Genomic DNA, 20,153 nt, shown 5'->3' with positions numbered 1-20,153 from the left:
ATCTTTTATTTGGACAAAGCACCTTTTCATGTTTTGTTTAAAAGAGTTTTTTTTTGTTTAGTAGTCTTCAAGAAGTCCACCGACAAAAGGAAATTTAATAAAAATGGTTTCTAATTTAAAAAAAAAATAAAATCACATATATCTCTGCCCTCCCCCCCCCCCCCCACACACACATATCTCATCACCCTTTCCATTAATCATCACCACAATGAAGACTCTTACACTTCTTCCTGTATCTTTTTTCTCATCTTGCCTATGGTTTCTCTTGGTTTCTTCACTTTTCAACATATGTTTTTGTAATCAAAATTCAGACCCAGTTCAATGCATACCCACGGAACGATTGGCTCTTATTGATCTCAAGAACAATCTCACAAACCATGCATACCGTCTATCTTCATGGGTAGGCAAAGACTGTTGTAGTTGGTCCGGTGTCGTCTGCGACAATATCACTGGTCACATCCACGAGATTCACCTTCGTGAACCTGACATTTTTAATGGACCTTATGACACCTTTGATGAACTAATGAAACATATGTTAGGAGGATCCATAAGTCCATCGGTGATCAACCTGTTACAGCTCAGACACCTCGACTTGAGCTGCAATGATTTCGGGAGCAGTTCGATTCCAGCATTCATTGGTTCTTTCCAAAATCTTATATATCTTAACCTCTCACGCTCGAAGTTCGGTGGGGAAATTCCTCACCAACTTGGAAATCTATCAACATTGCATGTCCTAGATCTTCACGGAATTGATGCCAAATCTAAAAGCTTAGCATGGGTAAAGAATCTTAAAGGGTTGCAACACCTGGATATGGGTGACATCAACCTCATATTCGCTTCAGATTGGTTTCCGGTAGTCAGCAACCTCACTTCTTTGCTAGAGCTTCATTTTTCTGATTGTGGGTTATATCAGTTACCTAGTAATCCAACAACAGTTAGTTATACATCCCTTATTGTCCTTGATCTTTCATATAACAGCTTTGACACTAGTATGTTGCCTGGGTGGATTTTTAGCCTCCGTAATTTATCTTTATTAGATCTTACTGATTGTCGTATTAGTGGTGCGAATCTGGGAACTCATGGTGGTTTCCATAGCATGCCTTCTTTAAGGACTCTTTTTCTTGCAAGAAACACTTTTATGAATTCTTCGTCCTTACTGAGTGGATTGTCTAAGCTAAGTAATCTTCGTCAGCTTGATCTTAGTAACTGTGATATTTCTTCACCGATCCTAGGCAACCTACAGAACTTGTCTTTGATTGAATATGTTGTCTTATTTGATAATCGGATTGTTGAGGAGATACCGAAATCATTAAGTAATCTCTGCAACATCACTACCCTTTATCTGAGAGGGAACAAATTTTCTGGTAATGTGTCGAAACTTCTTGAAGGGTTTTGTGAATGTGATTCAACTAAGTTGAAAAAATTAGCTTTCGGTGGTAATTATCTGATTGGTCAATTACCGAAAAGACTAGGAAAATTGAAAAATTGATTGATCTTTCTGGCAATCCATTAACAGAGGCCATTCCTGAAAGTATTGAACAACTCAGTAAACTATCATCTCTAGAGCTTCAGAACAATTTATTAACGGGCATTCTACCTGAAAGATAGGAAAATTGAAAAGTGTGATCCGGATTGGTCTTTCTTCTAATCAATTAACAGGGGCCATTCCTGAAAGTATTGTACAACTCACTAAACTATCATCTCTAGAGCTTCAGAACAATTCATTAACGGGTATTTTACCTGAAAGATTGGGAAATTTGAAAAAATTGTTTCTGATTGATCTTGCTTACAATCAATTAACAGGGACCATTCCGGATTCTATAGGAAGTTTGTCACTGTTGTGGGCATTATGGTTCAGTAACAATCAATTCTCAGGTTTGATCCCAAATACGATTGGTGGCTTATCATCGTTGGCACATCTGGATCTATCGTACAACAAGTTGAATGGAAGTCTTCCTGAAAGTATTGGACGACTCAGTAATCTACAAGATCTAAGTCTTGATAACAATTCATTAATAGGTATTTTGACCGAAAACCACTTTATCAATCTAACATCCTTAGCATTATTGTCGGTTGGGGATACCAAGTTGGTGTTTAAGCTAAATGTTAACAACTGGATTCCACCTTTCAAACTTCACGTGTTGAGAGCCGGTTCTTGCAGTTTAGGCCCTCAATTTCCTACATGGATTCAAATGCAAACAGACTTACAACAGTTAGATGTATCCAATGCAAACATATCAGACACCATCCCCAATTGGTTTTGGACAATATTCTCTATTTTAGATTACTTGAATATATCCCACAACAACATTCAAGGAAAGTTGGGAGATGTTATTTCTTTTTCACCTGATGTTGCAACAGTAGATCTAAGTAACAACCGTTTACATGGTAGGCTACCTGGTAATTACAGTACAACAAAATTCCTGGATCTTTCTAACAATAGAATCTCAGGATCTCTAGAACAGTTCTTGTGCTCCGGTATTCAAGAACCGCAACCATTAGAATTTCTTAATCTAGCAAACAATAGAATGTCAGGTGTCATCTCAGATTGTTGGAAGAATTTTGGTCGTCTAAACATTCTAAACCTAGAGAAAAACCGCTTTTCAGGTATAATCCCATCATCTCTAGGCAATATGTCTTACTTAAAATCACTGGAGATGGATGAGAACAGGCTATATGGTAACTTACCTCCATGGTTACTGAATTTCACCAGCCTGGTAGTCATCAAGCTTGCAGAAAATGAACTGACGGGCAAAGCTTCGTTTTTAGCAGGATTGGCTTTGCTGTTCAAAAGGGGGTTGCGGCGCAGCTTGTTGCCCGTTTGCCTGCCACTTTATTGTAATCGTTTTATAGTAAATTATATAAAAAAAATACCATCATCAATTGGGAAATAATACAAGATTGAGGGTTCTAAGTCTCCGTTCAAACAAACTTGAAGGTAAAATCCCAGATGAAATATGTCATCTCAGATCTCTTCAGATCTTGGATCTTGCGCATAATGATCTTTCTGGGAACCTACCGACATGCTTTACAAACTTTTCTGTCATTTCTGGAAGGGAGACCTCCGGCCCGATCTATCTGTACCAAGCTACAATAGTTACTGCATCGTTGGTGACAAAGGGAAGTACTTATACATATGGCACCAAACATTATCAGGTGACATCATTAGACCTTTCTGATAACAAGTTTTCAGGGTCAATTCCCGATGAACTTCTCAGACTTTCGGGCTTACGATTCTTGAATCTGTCACACAATAATCTAACCGGACGAATTCCCAACCTGTTTAGTCAGAATGAGACGCTTGAATCGTTAGATCTGTCAATGAACCATCTTGAAGGAAATATTCCTTTGAGTCTGTCACAGTTAACCTCTTTGAATTGCTTGAACGTATCGTGCAACAATCTTGTTGGTGGAATCCCAACAGGCCCTCAGTTTCAAACTTTTGGCGAGTTGAGTTTCATTGGAAACTCACTTTGTGGGGGTCCTCTTCCAGCGTGCTTACAAAATAATGGCAGTACCGAAGGGATTACTGATGGACATGGTGAAGCTGACGGCATTGATTGGATCCTGGTGATATTTACACTTGTTGGATTGGTTGTTGGCTTCTGGATCATCCTTGCCCCGTTGTTTATAAGCAGACGATGGAGAATTGCATATTATTGTTTTCTTGAAGAAATCTGGTTCAAGCTTCAAAATTTCATCTTTCTCCTGTTCCTACGTAAGTATTGACTTAAATTTTACTTTTCTATTACATTCTTTGTTTATGAGTATGAGTTAAACAAATGTTCGCTAATAAAAGAATTTGAAATAAAATCCAAGTACCTTTAGTTATAAATATTTTTGCTCATTTACTAAATTGACTCACAACAATCTTCGTTACACCAAATGCATTTCCCCATGAGAGATGTATAAAATGATCTTGACTCACACATCGATTTACATTATTTTTATATAAACACAAACAGATATGTTAGCGTACATATGCACACATCTGACCGCATACACAAACTTTGCATCCAGGTTTCAGTTGTGTTTATTTTTAAGTTCGTATAAATGTTTTTATGTGTGATTTAATCATGAGTTTATTTGAAAATTATGGTGTGATTGATGTGCTGAATTTAATTTAGTTGAAAACATAGTTTTCAATAGTTATTTTTATGCAAATAACTAAATTTATAAATTGTTTATACACCTGTTAATGAGTTGTGGTCTTCTTAAATGGAGTTTCGCAACGAGGTAAGAAGTGCCGCAAGTAGACAAAATAGTTGAATGAGTTATTTTTGCATAAAGTGATGTGTCTGAAATTAAATTAATTTTGAAATTGGGTAAGCGTTTGTTCTAAATTGGTGGGTGATTGAACAAACCTCATTATATATTAGCAAATGTTCTAAATTGCTAATTAACATGAATGTCCAATCAAAACTCTCAGCTTACGCAGCCAGGTTTTACTCCAAATTATAGTCTGTCTCATTGGATCCCTTGGCAATTACGCAATCTTTCTATAGGATGTGAAGCAAAAGAAATGAAAATTACACATTTTTTCCTGAAGTTTAGGAAAATGTGTAGAATTTTATCAAGTTGTTCAAACATAAGTTGTTACATTTATAAGTATGCAGATGTATAAAGAAATAAAAATTAAAGTTTTAACTAACAAGTATGTGAAAAGTAAAATTTTCGACAAAAAGATGTCGGTAGTTTACTGCAACAACATGAACTTTATATTTTATCAAGTTGAATTTTATCAAGTTGAATTCTTCGCTTAAATTAATAGGGCTTATTTGGTAGTGTATATGAATTTTATATTTTATCCTAGTTATTAGTGTTAACATTTGTTCAACTAATAATAGATTGGTTCACATGCAGGTCTCACAAAGAAGTCTACCTAGCTATGTCCATATAAGAGGGACCCTACTGCAGGAACTAATCTTGAAAATAATTAAACTATGGTGATTAAGTTTGAAAAAAGTGTGTAAAACTAAGTACTTGGGATATATGCTATTGATATGTTTGTAATGATTTTCTATACATTTGCTTACAATGTAAGAAACAATAAATATATATCGTGACATCAACATGAAATGGGTTGATATGGGTCATTTAATTACAGTAACCTTCGCATAGATGCAAGAAGCGACTGATGCACAAAATCTCATGAAATGTGCAAGCATTGCATCGATAACTTCTAACAGCTTTTTAAACTTCGGCAAACTTAGACGATGAACCGAATTAGGAGTACTACTTCCATTACCTCCAAGTTGTTCGTGGGCTACTGATACGTGCCTAAGTTAACTATGAAACAGACCACGTTTATTATTATGAATGTGTTTTATTTGTTTTGTTTTTAATTCATGTTAGTGGTTAGTTTATTAGGTTAGTGTGTATATGCATTATAGCCATGTTCTCCTAATTAGTTGCATTTGCACCTTTGATATTTTGCATCTTTGTATGCCTATTTAAGGGCTTTATCATTGAGTACTAAAGTAAGAAGAAAATTGATAAAACAATGTCTCGTTCTCTCTATTATTTCTTTGGAGTCTAACCCGCTCAAAGGGTCACTATCTTGGGAGATTAGCCATCTCGAATCGGCTTCTATCAGCTACCTAGAGTTTGACACAACCACACCGGAAGTCAGTACGTGATCACTAACACCCTGTTGTGGTTGAAATAACGAGTTGTATCAATATAAGTAACACAAAACATGAATAACCCCAAAAAAAACATTTCAAACAAAAAATAATAGGTGAACATGATTTCCTCAGTTCTAACTACGATAAAAGAATATCATAATTCTCCATTGAATTGACTTATTTAAGTAGGTCACTGCAAAAGCACTAAATTTACACCCAAATGTAAAAAATTATATGTCTTCACATATATGTTCTGCAAATAATAACAAATTCAAAGATGAAATCGTACCAAAACACATTGACGCCGCAAATCTGAGGGCAATTTCAAGTCATCGTCGGTGGAGAAATCGGTGTTCATCAACGCTCTATTGGACACTTGTTTCTTTGGTTTTCATATAAACACTCGAGGCTAGAAATGATATCCCATTATGGCTGCAAACCAGCAAAATAGTTGCCTTGCCAAATCAATGAACATTTTTTTATGATCATCAGAGCCTTCCGAAATCTGATCGTACCACGTACAAACCTCATTATATATTAGCAAATGTTCTAAATTGCTAATTAACATGAATGTCCAATCAAAACTCTCAGCTTACGCAGCCAGGTTTTACTCCAAATTATAGTCTGTCTCATTGGATCCCTTGGCAATTACGCAATCTTTCTATAGAATGTGAAGCAAAAGAAATGAAAATTACACATTTTTTCCTGAAGTTTAGGAAAATGTGTAGAATTTTATCAAGTTGTTCAAACATAAGTTGTTACATTTATAAGTATGGAGATGTATAAAGAATATAAAAATTAAAGTTTAAGTAACAAGTATGTGAAAAGTAAAATTTTCGACAAAAAGATGTCGGTAGTTTACTGCAACAACATGAACTCTATATTTGTTGTTGTATATGAATTATATATTTTATCCTAGTTATTAGTGTTAGCATTTGTTCTACAATTAATAAATTGGCTCACATGCAGGTCTCACAAAGAGGTCTACCTAGGAACTAATATTGGAAATAAACTTCGGTGGTCAAGTTTGAAAAAAGTGTGTAAAACTAAGTACTTGGGATATATGATATTGGTGTTTTGTAATGATTTTCTATACATTTGCTTACGATGTAAGAAACAATAAATATATATCATGACATCAACATGAAATGGGACGCTCAACCCCATGCCAGTAAGCGTGTAAAGCGGTATCGGGCACGCATAAGCGCAATATGAAGCCTTTACAGGTGCAACTCGGTGTGTCAGGACGCACACAATGCGACATCAAACTTTTACCTGTGCTGGTACCCGGGTAACCCATTAAATGATTATAATCAAATCAGCTCATATTGCGCTGATTAGGTGACTAAAATCAATGAAGTTTACACAACAGAGAATTCTAAGCTTTGCTTAAAGGAATCCACAAATCACAAGTTTGATTATAATAAAAGAACATGTGAACTAAAGTCATTTTAGTTGAAGCATTTCATCGAGCAGTTGGTGTGCATCTGCAAACTTTAAGTTTTCTTTCATCAACAAACAAACCTGATAACATATTTTCTTTCATCAACAAACAAACCTGATAACATATTTTCTTTCACCTTTTGAATATTGTGAGTGTTCCCAAACTTCATTTGTTATATGAAAGATGAACCATAACAAGTGGATTGATTAAAGATCCAAATATATTAACACAGGAATTTTATCGAGCAGTTGGCGTGCATAATTTCAAAACAATGTAGAAAGGCTAAAATATGTTCATGGAGTTAATCAATCGTGTTAAAAAACAAACTCCAAGTTGAAAGACTGATTTGAGTGGACTACTAACACTAACTGGGCTTGGGTATAATTGGACTTGTTTTTGCTTATAATCGGGTGCTCACCAAATGAATTGTCAACGAGTGAGCTTGAACGACATACCCGTGTCTTCACTCAAAAGATTCATGATCTTATTGGAGTAAATACCGACATTCCAGATATGGGTAACAATGGTCAGGTTTGTACTGTTGATCATATTTATGATTCTTCTAATTTAATATATTAAAGAATTTTGACAGACCATGGCTTGGATTTTGGATGAAAACTCGAAATTCCATGGTTACTCGCCGGCTATTGTGACCGGCAAGCCATTAGTAAGCATTTATGATATCAATATAGAGTTTCTTATAACTATATTGGACTATTTGAATTATTATAGCATGCCCTTGATTTCTAGGATCTTGGTGGATCACTGGAAAGGGAGGCTGCAACGGGCCGTGGTGGTGTTTATGCCACAGAAACGCTACTTGCCATGTTACCAGAGCGATCATCATCATCAATCATCAATCATACCCAGTAAAATCCCACCGACAGCAGAGCTATAGGTAGGGTCTGGGGAGGGTGGGATGTAGGCACACCTTACCTCTATCCAAAGGAATAGAGAGGTGGCTTCCAGAGAGACCCTCAGCTCTAAGAACATGTGTATGAAGCAAAAAAAGGAAATCAAAGTTTAACAGTTATATAAAAACTACTACTAATTATAATAATATTAATAATAAGGTCACAGTTTAACCGCAATATAAAAGCTAATAATAATAATAATAATAATAATAAAATATGTAAGGGAAATACCATTATGGTATGTGACCTAAATAAGTTAAGTCTAAGCCCTAAGGTATTCAATTCTCTCTAAAAATCCTTAACTTTAATTCTACTTCTCCACGAATTCCTATCCTCAACCATGTCCTCGGAGAGGTTTAGGTCTATTAAATCATGCCTAATCCTCTCATCCCAAGTCAATTTCGGTCGTCCTCTACCCCTCCTCCCCTCTATAGTAATGTTTTCTACGGATCTAACAGGATTCGTCGTCTGTCTTCTCTTTACATGTCCAAACCATCTCAATCTCCACTCTCTTATCTTGTCTGCTATGTTCGCCACCCCTAATCTCTCGCGAAGCACAACGTTTCTTATTCTATCTAGCCTTGTGTGCCCACACATCCAACGTAGCATTCTCATTTCTGCTACCTCCATCTTCCGCACTTGTGCCTTCTTGATGGCACAAATGGTATTGATATACCTGCATTGCTTGGGCATAAAGAGAAAAATGGGAGCTTAAGTAGTTTTGATGTGGAGAAGGCATGGATGCTGATGAATTACTTGTTCATGAATGTGATGTACTTGTACCATGCGCCCTAGGTGGTGTTCTTAACAGGTATTGCCATGTTTTTTGAATTTTCTTTTTAAATTACCATTTAATGCCTGTTTTTATAGATTTATTTCAAGTTATATATAAACATTTTAGAGATGTGCCTAGAAAACAGTTAGTGTAACTGCAAAACATAAAAGTCTTATCTTGGAAACATTTATTATGATAAACGCTGATGTCAAATGAAAACTTCTAATGTTGACATTTGAGGTCAATAACTCAAAATAACAGATACATTTCCATTTTAATTCTAAATCAATAAGATTCGAACCAGATATGAATTAAGTTGCTTTTTAATTCTAAATCGAGTTAGATTCAAATTTGAATTTACTCGGAAGAAATTTAAACCCCAAGAAGCCAAGGTAATTCGAAACAGATTCGCAAAACAGCCATAGTGGATGTGCTAACCGACGAGCTCCTTTACCTTCTCAACTAGGTTTGTTTTTCGAAGTTGTTTACAAGATCTTTATAACACGTTAAAAATATTATAATTAGCATTTTGCATTTCTCCTTTTCATGTTTGTTATTTTTAATTTGTAATTTTCAAACATTGTTTTTGTTATAAGTCTTCAAGTCCACGGAAAATTTATATTTAATAAAATGGTTTTCTAATAAAAAAAAAATTTTAACCACATATATCTAATCACATCTCAAATCATATCTCATCACTCTTTGCATTCATCATCACCGCAATGAAGTCTCTTACACTTCTTCCTGTATGTTTTTTCTCATCTTGCCTATGGTTTCTCTTGGTTTCATCAATTTGCGGCATATGTTTTTGTGATTAAAACGCAGATCCTGTTCTATGCCTACCCACCGAACGATTGGCTCTTATTGATCTCAAGAGTAATCTCACAGACCATGCAAACCGTCTATCTTCGTGGTTAGGCAAAGACTGTTGTAGTTGGTCCGGTGTCGTCTGCGACAATATCACTGGTCACGTCCACAAGATTCACCTTCGTGGACCTGACTTTCATGGACCTTATGACACCGAAGATGAACTAATGAAACATATGTTAGTAGGATCCATAAGTTCATCGGTGATCAACCTGTTACAGCTCAGATACCTTGACTTGAGCTGCAACGATTTTGGGTACAGTTCGATACCAGCATTCATCAGTTCTTTCCAAAATCTTAAATATCTCAACCTCTCATACTCTAACTTCAGTGGGGAAATTCCTCACCAACTTGGAAATCTATCAACATTGCATGTCCTAGATCTTCACGGAATTGATGCCAAATCTAAAAGCTTAGCATGGCTAAAGAATCTTAAAGGGTTGCAACACCTGAATATGGGTGACATCAACCTCACAAAAGCTTCAGATTGGTTTCAGGTAGTCAGCAACCTCACTTCTTTGCTAGAGCTTCATTTTTATTATTGTGGGTTATATCAGTTACCTATTAATCCAACAACAGTTAGCTATACATCTCTTATTGTCCTTGATCTTTCCGAAAACAGCTTTTACACTAGTATGTTGCCTGTGTGGATCTTCAGCCTAAGTAATTTGACTTTACTAGATCTTACTTATTGCTCTATTAGTGGTGTACTTTCTGGAACTCATGGTGGTTTCCATAGCATGCCTTCTTTAAGGACTCTTCGTCTTTCAGGAAACACTTTTGTGAATTCTTCATCTCTACTGAATGGATTGTCTAGCCTAAGTAATCTTCGTCAGCTTGATCTTAGATTTTGTGATATTTTTTCACCGATTCTAGGCAACTTACCGAACTTGTCTTTGATTGAATATGTTGACTTATCTGAAAATGGGATGGTTGAGGAGATACCTAAATCATTAAGTGGTCTTTGCAACATCACTACCCTTAATCTGAGAGACAACAAATTTTCGGGTAACGTGTCGGAGCTTCTTGAAGGGTTTTGTGAATGTGAGTCACCTAAGTTGGAAGTATTAGATTTCAGTGGTAATTTTGGTCTGATTGGTCAACTACCAGAAAGACTAGGAAAATTGAAAAGTCTGATCCGGATAGATCTTTCTTTTAATCAATTAACAGGGGCCATTCCTGAAAGTATTGGACGACTATCATCTCTAGAGGTTTATAACAATTCATTGACGAGTATTCTACTGGGAAATTTGAAAAATCGGTTTCTGATTGATCTTTTTTTCAATCAATTAACAGGGACGATTCCGGATTCTATAGGAAGTTTATCACTATTGCAGACATTACGGTTCAGTAACAATCGTTCGATTCCAAATACGATTGTGGCTTATCATCGTTGGAATTACTAGATCTTTCATCCAACAAGTTGAATGGAAGTCTTCCTGAGAGTATTGGACGACTCAGTAAACTATCTGATCTAAGTCTTCATCACAATTCATTAGCAGGTATTTTGACGGAAAACCACTTTGTCAATCTAAAATCCTTGAAATCATTGTTGGTTGGGGATAACAAGTTGGTGTTTAAGCTAAATGTTAACAACTGGATTCACCTTTCAAACTCCAAGTGTTGAGCGCAGGTTCTTGCAGTTTAGGCCCTCAATTTCCTTCATGGATTCAATTGCTAACAGGCTTGCAAGAGTTAGATGTATCCAACGCAAATATAACAGACACCATCCCCAATTGGTTTTGGACTACAGTATTCCAAATTTTAGGTTACCTGAACATATCCCACAACAACATTCAAGGAAAGTTGGGAGATGTTAATGCAACTGAAGCAATACTAGATCTAAGTAACAACCGTTTACATGGTAGGTTACCTGGTAATTACAATACAGCAAGATTCCTGGATCTTTCTAACAATAAAATATCAGGATCTCTAGAGCAGTTTTTGTGTTCTGGCATTCAAGAACAGCGATGGTTAGAAATTCTTAATCTAGCAAACAATAATGTCAGGTGTTATCTAAGACTGTTGGAAGAATTTTGGTCGTCTAATCGTTCTGAACCTAGAGAAAAACCGATTTTCAGGTATAATCCCATCATTTTTAGGAAATATGTCTTCCTTACGATCATTGGAAATGGAGGATAACAGGCTATCTGGCAACTTGCCTCGATGGTTACTGGATTCCACCAGCCTGTTAGTCATCGAGCTTGCAGAAAATGAATTGACGGGCCAAATACCATCATCAATAGGGAGGAATAGTACAAGGCTGAGAGTTCTAAGTCTCTATTCGAATAAATTGTAAGGTAAGATCATGATCTGGTAGAGAGACAACAAATCCGATTTTAAATATACAATAATTACAGAATCGTTGGTGACAAAGGGAAATACTTATACATATAGCACCACACTTTATCTAGTCACTTCATTGGACCTTTCTGATAACAAGTTTTCGGGGTCAATTCCTGATGAACTTGTTGGACTTTTGGGGTTACGATTCCTGAATCTGTCACACAATGCTTTAACAGGAATAATTCCCAACTCCTTCAATCAAAATGGAACGCTTGAATCATTAGATCTGTCAATGAACCATCTTGAAGGAAATATTCCTTTGAGCATGTCACTGTTAACTACTTTGGGTTGCCTGAACTTATCCTACAACAATCTTGTAGGAAGAATCCCAACAGGCCATCAACTTCAAACATTCAGCCGGTTGAGTTACACTGGAAATGCGCTTTGTGGGGATCCTCTACCAGCATGTTCACAAGATAATGGCGACCCCGAAGGGACTACAGACGGACATGATGAATCTAATGGCGTTGATTGGATCCTAGCGATAGCTATACTTGTTGGATTGCTTGTGGGTTTCTGAAGCATTCTTGCCCCGTTGGCTTTAAGCAGACGATGGAGAACTGCATATTATCATTTTCTTGAAAAAATTTGGTTCAAGCTTCAAGATTTCATCTTTCTCCTATTCTTCCGTAAGTCTTGACCGAAATTTTACTTTTCTATTACATTCTTTATTTAATCTGACCATACCCAAACTTTGCATCAGGTATCAGTCTGAAAGTTTACATTCTTTATGTTTTTGTGTGCGATTAAATAATGAGTTCATTCGAAACTATGGTGTGATTCATGTGTTGAATTTAGTTTAGTGGAAAAAATGGTTTCCAATTATTCATGGTTCGGGTCTTCTTAAAACCAGGGAGTTTCGGAAAGAGGTAAGAAATGCCTCAAGTAGTCCAAAGATGAATGATAGATGTTTGCATAAACTGACGTGCTTGAAATGAAAATAATTTTTTTTAACTTGGGTAAGAATTTGTTTTTAATTGGTGGTTATCGATCAAACCTTGAAAGTGTTTACAGTAAGTGAGTCAACATACATGATAAACTTCTACTTGTATTTTAATCCGAGTACGCATGACAATGTGCATACCCACGACGAGCGAACACGAATGTCTAACTAAAATTTTTGGCTTATTCCACCAGGTTTTACTCCTACTCTGAACTATAGTCTTTCTCATAAATGTGTGCAGATTTTTATCAAGTTTCTCACACATAAACGTGTAGAATATGTTAACATTTATGAATATGGAGAATTATAAAACAAGTAACAAACAAACATGCAACATTAATAAAAATGTAAGCAGTTTAGTGCAACAATTATAACTCTATATTTGTTAATACTCAGTATATATAAATTTTATAGTTTATCCCATTTATTAATTAGCATTGATATTTGTTCTGCAATTAATACATATGTCTCACATGCAGGTCTCACAAAGAGGTCTAGCTAAGTCCATATAAGAGGGGGCCTCCTTCCTGCAGGAACTAATATTGGAAATAAACTTTGGTGAACAAGTTTTATTGAAAGTGTAAAACCATGTACTTATGTTCTTGGTATGTTTGTAATGACTTGTTATCCACTACCTTAAGATGTAAGAAACAATAATATATATTGTATGTAATGTACATGAAATCTAATCGTTTCCCACAAAATATTGATGTGTGGAAAATATAATATTGAATTTCAACAACGAATATTATCTAATTTATCATGAATCAAGTCTATAAATGTTGTCTGCAGATTCATCACATATTTGGTTTACTCAGTTGACGTGTCGTAATCAAGATAATTAGATTAGCTGCGGTGGCAGAGACGGTGTGTGTAGCATTGGTGACAGCCGTGGTTGTGATTGCCAGCCATCTGATGATGCATTTTGTTGGGCCGAGTGATCCTACTGATGTCGGTTCCAGAGATTCACATTTTGGTTGGTCCACTGATTTTTCGGCTATAAGCCGGCATGATGGAGTGTTCACAAGCCGTTGGAACAAGCTGAACGCGAACTTGTCGGCCAGTTTAAATACACGTGTTCAACCCATATTATACTAAAACTGGCAGCATAACAATTAAATTACCGAACTCACCTTTCATTCTCTATAAGCCTCTTGTTAAATCCTTTCCTAGTCTTAAACAATACAATAAACGTACATTACATATTTTACTATAAATCATCAATTGTAAAATGGATAGCCAACTTGTTCAACTATAAATCATAAATGGTAATTATAGCATATTAGTTGTGAAATGCATAACCAACTTACTCAACTATAAATAATATCTGCTGGGCCAGAGATCATCCCGATATAACCAGATTGTGATCATGCTACGGATTGGGTTTTGGTTCGGGTGGAAAATAATGCTGGCAGTCACCGGTATAAAAACCAAAGAAGATATTCAAAGTTAGAGATAATTGTGGATTTTGGAATCTGAGTGGTAAAGTTAGCGTTGACCAAAAAAGTCAACGTTAACCCAAAGGTCAACAATAGTCAATGACAAGAGAAAGGTCAATGCTCGAGATAGAGAGTATTGGTCTAACTGGACTCATAAAATCGGATTTATAAGTTGTATTTGTTATTTGGCTGGTTTAATTTCATTATAAAAACATGGTATGAGATGGATTTTAGTTGGGCTGCTACCATATAAGCAGAAAATTAATAAAATCCAAAGGGCTGATATTACCTGCGTGAAGTGGTGTAGGAATTATTAGGCTTGAACTAGAGGTGCACAAACTACCGGTTAATTTTAAACCCGGTTAGAGATCAACGGTCAAGTAATCGGTTAGACCGGTTAATCGGGTTAGGTACTACCCGGTTTTGAGTCAAGAAACCCCTACTCGTTTTTGGTGGTAAATAACCGGAAAAAAACGGTTTAAAAAAACCTAAAAGCCAGTTTTGGTTAACCGGTTTCAGAGCTCAATAGTAAAAACAAGTTTCTAACCACTGGATTGAATTGCGTGTTTTCTATGGATCGGGTACTAACCGATTAGGAATTCAAGTAGAAACTGGTTAACCCGGTAGCTAGGATGTGCGCCTCTAGCTGAACTAGGCCTAAAATGAGAAAAAAATATATGTGTTTGATACTAAGTGGGGTTATGTTTACTAAGGTACACACTAAGAGCATTCTCATCTCATTCCTCATCCTTATCTCTATAATTACACTAAAAGACACTACATTTCTCTCTCCTGTTCAATTAAATAATATTTTTTTATACCTTTATCATTACAGTTTTCTCTCTCATCTACTCACAACCAATCCAACAAATATTAAAAAATAAATAGGGGCAAACAATGTTCCCCATTTATCTGTTGAACTCGTCCATCAAAATCGAAGGAAATTCACTCTTGAGAGGAACACGATCATAAAAGAAGTAGTTGAAAAACTTCTTAAGGCCGGTATGATCAGAGAGGTTAAGTATCCTCGATGGTTAGCTAATGCGGTTGTTGTTTCTAAAAAGAATGGAAAGTGGAGGATGTGTGCCGATTTTACTGGTTTAAACAAGGCATGCCCCAAGGATCCTTTCATGTTACCACATATAGATTCCATGGTGGATGCAAACATGATTTGTTATTAATTTTTGGATTTCATCAAGTATTTTGAAATATATAGTAAAATAATATGTTAATATTTAATTTGAAATAAACTGTAAAAGGAAAATGAATGTGACATATATTACGGTCAATTAAGATCTTAGTTTTGAAGGGAAAAAAAGTTGTGAAGTTTAACCACAAAGTGACATGTGTCACAGTTATTTTCTTTTATTAGAATAAGTAGATTTTAAAAGGGTTAATAGTATAAATAATACTTTCTTAATTTTTTTTTTTTTATGAAAAGTCTACAACTTAAAACTCTATGGGACGCATCTAAGCTCATGTGTGGAACAATTGGTATGGGCCGGTGGTTAGTTATCAGTTAGCCGTTTTAAATCTATGGTGGCAGTTTTAGTACAAATTGGTTTTTATATGGGCTAAACTATGCTATTATGGTAATGATCTTTGGGCTTGGATTACTTGGGTTAAGATAAATTTATGTTGTTGGGCCTTAATAAACTCAAAGATGAGATTTTGGCAATCAATTTTGAGTTTGTTGGAACATAGCAAATGGTTTGCATCTTACTGTCAACGTGTATACATTTCAATGATGATTTTTCTAATCAACTTTAACCATCTGGTCAAATACAATCAGCGAAGAAGAGTTGACAAATCTCCTTTATTTATTTATTTATAATGTAGTTATGAGACTTGTATCTTGTTTTTGTGTTGGGACTTGTTATATGTGTTCTATGATAAAGGTGGTGAAGGGACCACCATGGGATGAGACTACAAAGAAACAAAAAATAGCTATTTCATATGAGGTTAACATATTTTTTGATATTTCATACAAAGTTTTCTTTTTTGTTTAGCTCAACTTTATAAATATATTTTAATATTTTTTAGTTATCCTTTTCGTTTGCACAGAAATCGACCTTGTTGATTGTTACAAATTGCAATATGTACTTATCTTAGCGAAAAAAGTTTATAAAAAATTTGTTTTTAACAATAAATATAATTAATAACAATTAAATAAACCATTTACATTAATCATTTTTTTAATTATTAATAAACGTCCCACTTGATATACTTTTATTTAAATATCTGTTATTTTGTAGTTAAAGTTTAAAATCTAACTATACTAATAAAAGAAAATAATGAGGATGATGTGTCAATCCCACATTCATTCTAAGTCTAATCTCTCTTCTCATTTATCCTACATATCCATGGGTTATGGAGCAAAACCATATTGATAAATGAGTTATAATTTCCTTTCTAATTCTCTAATTTATCATCTCATTCATTTTAACTATCCATTGGTCATGGGCCAAAATAATTTTGGCAAATGGGTTACAATTTCATTTTCAATTCTCTAATTTATCATCTTATTTATCGTGCATATCCATGGGTCATGGGACAAAACAGTTTTGAGAAATGAGTTATAATTTCTCTTTTAATTCTCTAATCTGTCATCTCATTTATCATATTTATCCACGGGTAATTGGTCAAAACAATTTTTGCAAATGTTGTATATAAAAAAATCAAATTTGTAAATTTGAGATTTAGACTTCTTATTGTTTATACTATATATATATTATCTTCTTTTTACCTATAATTCTGTTCATTTCTTTTAGATAATAGATCTTTTTATTTTTATTATTTGACAAATCCCGTGTAATACACGGGTTCACAAGCTAGTACAAGATATATAAAAATGAGAAATATGAGAAACAATCTAATCCATTAATCTATATCTGAATGGTATATAAATGATGAAAATGACATAAATGGAAATATCACAAATTTGTTAACATTTTATCTCCACGTGCAACACACATGTTAATTCTCCAACATTTTAAAACATCAATAACTTTTTTCATAAAACAACTTTTAAAAAAATCACCATAATAACTAGTGTTTTTTGGTTTTATTTATATCTTCAGTATGATTATCGTATTACTATGTATTTTTTTTTTTAAAAAATAGTGAGTTTTTATAAATAATTATTATAGGAGTGTTTGATAACTCCTCTTGTTCAAGTAATTAATTGAGAAACTTGTTAGATAATAAGCATGTCTTCATCGATTTTGCCTAAGTTATTTATGTGAAAACTTGAATTAACAGAATATAAGTTTAGACTTTTTTTTTACTTAACCGAAAAAGCTTTATTTGTGTTTTCTTTAATTTGGACAAAGCAATATATTCATATATATATATATATATATATATATATATATATATATATATATATATATATATTTGTATTTATAATTTTAAAGCAGCGTTTTTTTTGTTACATGTCTTCAAGTCGAACAAACGCAAAATGGTTTTCTACTAAAAAAGAAATCAAAGACCACATATATCTCATCACCCTAATTTCCACACATTACACATATATCATATCTCATCACTCTTTCCATTCATCATCACCACAATGAAAACGCACACAATTCTTCCTGTATCTTTTTTCTCATCTTGCCTATGGTTTCTCTTGGTTTCATCTCTTTGCAACTTCTGTTTTTGTGATCTAAACTCAGATCCTGTTCTATGCATACCCACCGAACGATTGGCTCTTATTGATCTCAAGATCAGTCTCACAAACCATGCATACCGCCTGTCTTCATGGGCAGGCAAAGACTGTTGTAGTTGGCCCGGTGTCGTCTGCGACAATATCACTGGTCACGTCCACGAGATTCACCTTCGTGGACCTGAGTTAATTAATGGACTATATGGCACCAACGAAATTGAAGAAACAAGAAAACAAAGGTTAGGAGGAACCATAAGTCCATCAGTGATCAAATTGTCACAGCTCAGATACCTCGACTTGAGCTGCAACGATTTTGGCAACGGCTCGATTCCAGCATTGACTGGTTCTTTCCAAAATCTTATACATCTTAACCTCTCATGCTCGCACTTCCGCGCGGAAGTTCCTCACCAACTTGGAAATTTATCAACATTGCGTGTCCTAGACCTTCATGATTGTCCTAATTACATTGATGCCTATGTTGTTCCACCGACAAATTTAGAGGGTCTTCATTCTAAAAGCTTAGTATGGCTAAAGAATCTTCAAGGGCTGCAATACCTGGATATGGGTTTCACCGACCTCACCAACGCTTCAGATTGGTTTCCAGTAGTCAACAATCTCACTTCTTTGCAAGAGCTTCATTTTTCTTTATGTGGGTTAAATCGGTTACTTAGTAATCCAACCACAGGTAGTTTTACGTCCCTTATTGCCCTAGATCTTTCATATAACTACTTTGACAGTATGATGTTGCCTGGGTGGATTTTCATCCTACGTAATTTGACTTTATTAGATCTTACTTATTGCTGGTTTAGAGGTGTAACTCCCGGAACTCATGGTGGTTTCCATAACATGCCTTCTTTAAGGACTCTTATTCTGTCAGGTAATGCGTTTGTGCTTTCTTCATTTTTCCTAAATGGACTGTCTAGTCTAAGTAATCTTCGTCGGCTTGATTTTAGTTACTGTGATATATCTTCACCGATTCTAGGCAAGCTACAGAACTTGTCTTTGATTGAACATGTTGACTTATCTGAAAATTGGATGGTTGAGGAGATACCTAAATCATTAAGTAATCTTTGCAACATCACTACCCTAATTTTGAGTTTTAACGAATTTTCGGGTAATGTGTCGGAGCTTCTTGAAAGGTTTTGTGACTGTGAGTCACCTAAGTTGGAAATATTAGATTTCTATAAAAATCATCTGATTGGTCAACTACCTGAAAGACTTGGAAATTTGAAAAATCTGATCTCGATTGATCTCTCTTTTAATCAATTAACAGGGGCCATTCCTGAAAGTATTGGACAACTCAGTAAACTATACTCTCTACAGCTTCAGAACAATTCATTAACGGGTATTCTACCTGAAAGACTGGGAAATTTGAAAAATCTGTCTCTGATTGATCTTTCTTACAATCAATTAACAGGGACCATTCCGGATTCTATAGGAAGTTTGTCACTGTTGTGGGCATTATGGTTCAGTAACAATCGATTCTCAGGTTCGATCCCAAATACGATTACGATTGGTGGCTTATCATCGTTGAATTCACTAGATCTTTCAAACAACAAGTTAAATGGAAGTCTTCCTGAAAGTATTGAACGACTCAGTAATCTACAAGAACTAATTCTTGATCACAATTCCTTAACAGGTATTTTGATGGAAAACCACTTTGTCAATCTAAAATCCTTGAAATATTTGTGGGTTGGGGATAACAAGTTGGTGTTTAAGCTAAATGTTAACAACTGGATTCCACCTTTCAAACTTGTACAGTTGAGTGCAGGTTCTTGCAGTTTAGGACCTCAGTTTCCTTCATGGATTCAGTCGCAAACAAACTTAGAATGGCTGGATGTATCCAACACAAACATTTCAGACACCATCCCCAATTGGTTTTGGACCACATTCCCTAGTGTAGTTACTTGAACATATCCCACAACAGCATTCAAGGAGAGTTGGGAGATGTTAATTCTTTTACACCTGATGCAACAGTAGATCTAAGTAACAACCGTTTACATGGTAGGCTACCTGGTAATTACAGTACAACAAAATTCCTGGATCTTTCTAACAATAAAATCTCAGGATCTCTAGAACAGTTCTTGTGTTCTAGCATTCAAAAGCCACGAAAATTATATTTTCTTAATCTAGC

General features: G+C 35.0%; 2 protein-coding genes across 2 annotated transcripts; both read left to right on the top strand.

The window, feature by feature from the left end:
• The first annotated feature begins 181 nt into the window (after nt 1–181).
• LOC143633471 (receptor-like protein EIX2) lies at nt 182–6,809 on the top strand. The gene is made up of 4 exons (XM_077101779.1): nt 182–1,486; nt 1,767–2,778; nt 2,891–3,718; nt 6,597–6,809. The coding sequence occupies exons 1-4, from the start codon at nt 209–211 to the stop codon at nt 6,617–6,619; spliced, it is 3,141 nt and encodes a 1,046-aa protein (XP_076957894.1). The 5' UTR covers nt 182–208; the 3' UTR covers nt 6,620–6,809.
• An 11,117-nt stretch (nt 6,810–17,926) lies between these two features.
• Nucleotides 17,927–19,930, top strand: LOC143632397 (receptor-like protein EIX1). The gene has a single exon (XM_077100931.1). It carries the CDS (start codon nt 17,927–17,929, stop codon nt 19,928–19,930), a length of 2,004 nt encoding a protein of 667 aa, XP_076957046.1.
• The last annotated feature ends 223 nt before the right edge of the window (nt 19,931–20,153 follow it).

This window comes from Bidens hawaiensis, unplaced genomic scaffold (assembly GCF_021521415.1).
Source record: "Bidens hawaiensis isolate Kalapana, Puna unplaced genomic scaffold, B.hawaiensis_p1.1 tig00000512_1, whole genome shotgun sequence".
Classification (NCBI taxonomy): Eukaryota; Viridiplantae; Streptophyta; class Magnoliopsida; order Asterales; family Asteraceae; genus Bidens; species Bidens hawaiensis.
Note: the sequence above shows the minus strand (reverse complement) of the source record. Positions and strands in the feature narration are given on the sequence as shown.

Excerpts from the sequence above, each read along its gene's own strand:
- LOC143633471 (XM_077101779.1), top strand. The coding sequence starts at position 209 with ATGAAGACTCTTACACTTCTTCCTGTATCTTTTTTCTCATCTTGCCTA. Across the intron at positions 1,487-1,766 it reads GACTAGGAAAATTGAAAAAT|TTGTTTCTGATTGATCTTGC; the intron begins TGATTGATCTTT and ends AATTTGAAAAAA. Across the intron at positions 3,719-6,596 it reads CATCTTTCTCCTGTTCCTAC|GTCTCACAAAGAGGTCTACC; the intron begins GTAAGTATTGAC and ends GCTCACATGCAG.
- LOC143632397 (XM_077100931.1), top strand. The coding sequence starts at position 17,927 with ATGAAAACGCACACAATTCTTCCTGTATCTTTTTTCTCATCTTGCCTA.